Genomic DNA, 1025 nt, shown 5'->3' with positions numbered 1-1025 from the left:
TGTCAAACCCCCCCACATCTACTTCAATACGGCGGCTGACCGTTTCCCTCCGCCGCACCAATATAGATAATAATATATACACGCGTATATTATTGGTTTTTAAGGATGCTCGAAAGAAGTAAAACGCACATCTGCTATCTCGGGTACATCGAAAAGCTCGTGGGGGTCGAGTTCTCCATTTTGGTTTGTGTCCAGGGCGCGGAACCGCTTGTACAACTTTTTGATGTCGCGCTCACTAAAGTTGGCGGCCTGGACGAGGTCCTTCTGCTCCTGGGGGCTCAGCTGTCCCTGAGCGTTGCTGCAGACAAATTGCAGGAAATGCTGCAACGGGCGGAATGCGCTCCTGCAGCAACTGCGCGGGGGTTCACCGCGAATACAGAGGAAGTGAGGGGGTACAGCTGACAAACTGCATTGTGGGCCTTCACTCACCCCATGGTGATGGGGTTCCTTAGGAGACGGAAGGGGAGTTGCACACCAAAGACGGAGCAGATGCCTCGGAGTCAATTTCCTGCAGTGCTGCCGCAGCTCTGCCCAGCAAAGCTCTCTCAGCTCTCCACTTGAACTCTGTGAACGGCAGACTACTCTGTCACTACCAAATGCGTTGTGACAGAGCACTGCGTTTGAAGCCTTCCTTGTCGTTGGACCTGTGTTTGAGGAGAGCAAGGCCCCCGCGTACGTACAGCGTGTCCTGTTGACCTGCAAAACCTGCTGCGGCGGATCGCCACATCGACTGCTGCTGCGTTGCAGTGCATACGCCACCAGTCTAGAAAGCCCGTCTCTGCAGAGTCCTCCAATGGGGCTGGAAAGGGAATGGGGGCGGGGCAGCGGCAGCAGCAGCGGCAGCAGCAGCGGCAGCAGCAGCAGGACCACCACGCAGTGGAGCGCAGGCGGGGGATGAATTCAGCAAGACTGCGAGATTCCCGAGACAAAAAGGCGAGTCGAGGTGTTCCCCAGAACTGAGGCGCCCCGTTGCGCTCTGCCTGTGCATGCACAGATTCCGCCGCAGACGCCCAGTAGCAACCGAG

At 57.0% G+C, this 1025-nt stretch overlaps 1 protein-coding gene across 1 annotated transcript; it reads right to left on the bottom strand.

The window, feature by feature from the left end:
• Nucleotides 1–99: 99 nt before the first annotated feature.
• Nucleotides 100–434, bottom strand: EMH_0087960 (uncharacterized protein; the record flags this gene model as incomplete). The annotated part of the gene is made up of 2 exons (XM_013501227.1): nt 100–298; nt 430–434. The coding sequence occupies 2 exons, from the start codon at nt 432–434 to the stop codon at nt 100–102; spliced, it is 204 nt and encodes a 67-aa protein (XP_013356681.1).
• Nucleotides 435–1025: the final 591 nt, after the last annotated feature.

Source organism: Eimeria mitis, genomic scaffold (genome assembly GCF_000499745.2).
Source record: "Eimeria mitis Houghton genomic scaffold, Emh_scaff6531, whole genome shotgun sequence".
Lineage (NCBI taxonomy): Eukaryota > Apicomplexa > Conoidasida > Eucoccidiorida > Eimeriidae > Eimeria > Eimeria mitis.
The sequence above is the reverse complement of the archived record's forward strand: the minus strand, read 5'-3'. Positions and strand labels throughout refer to the sequence as shown.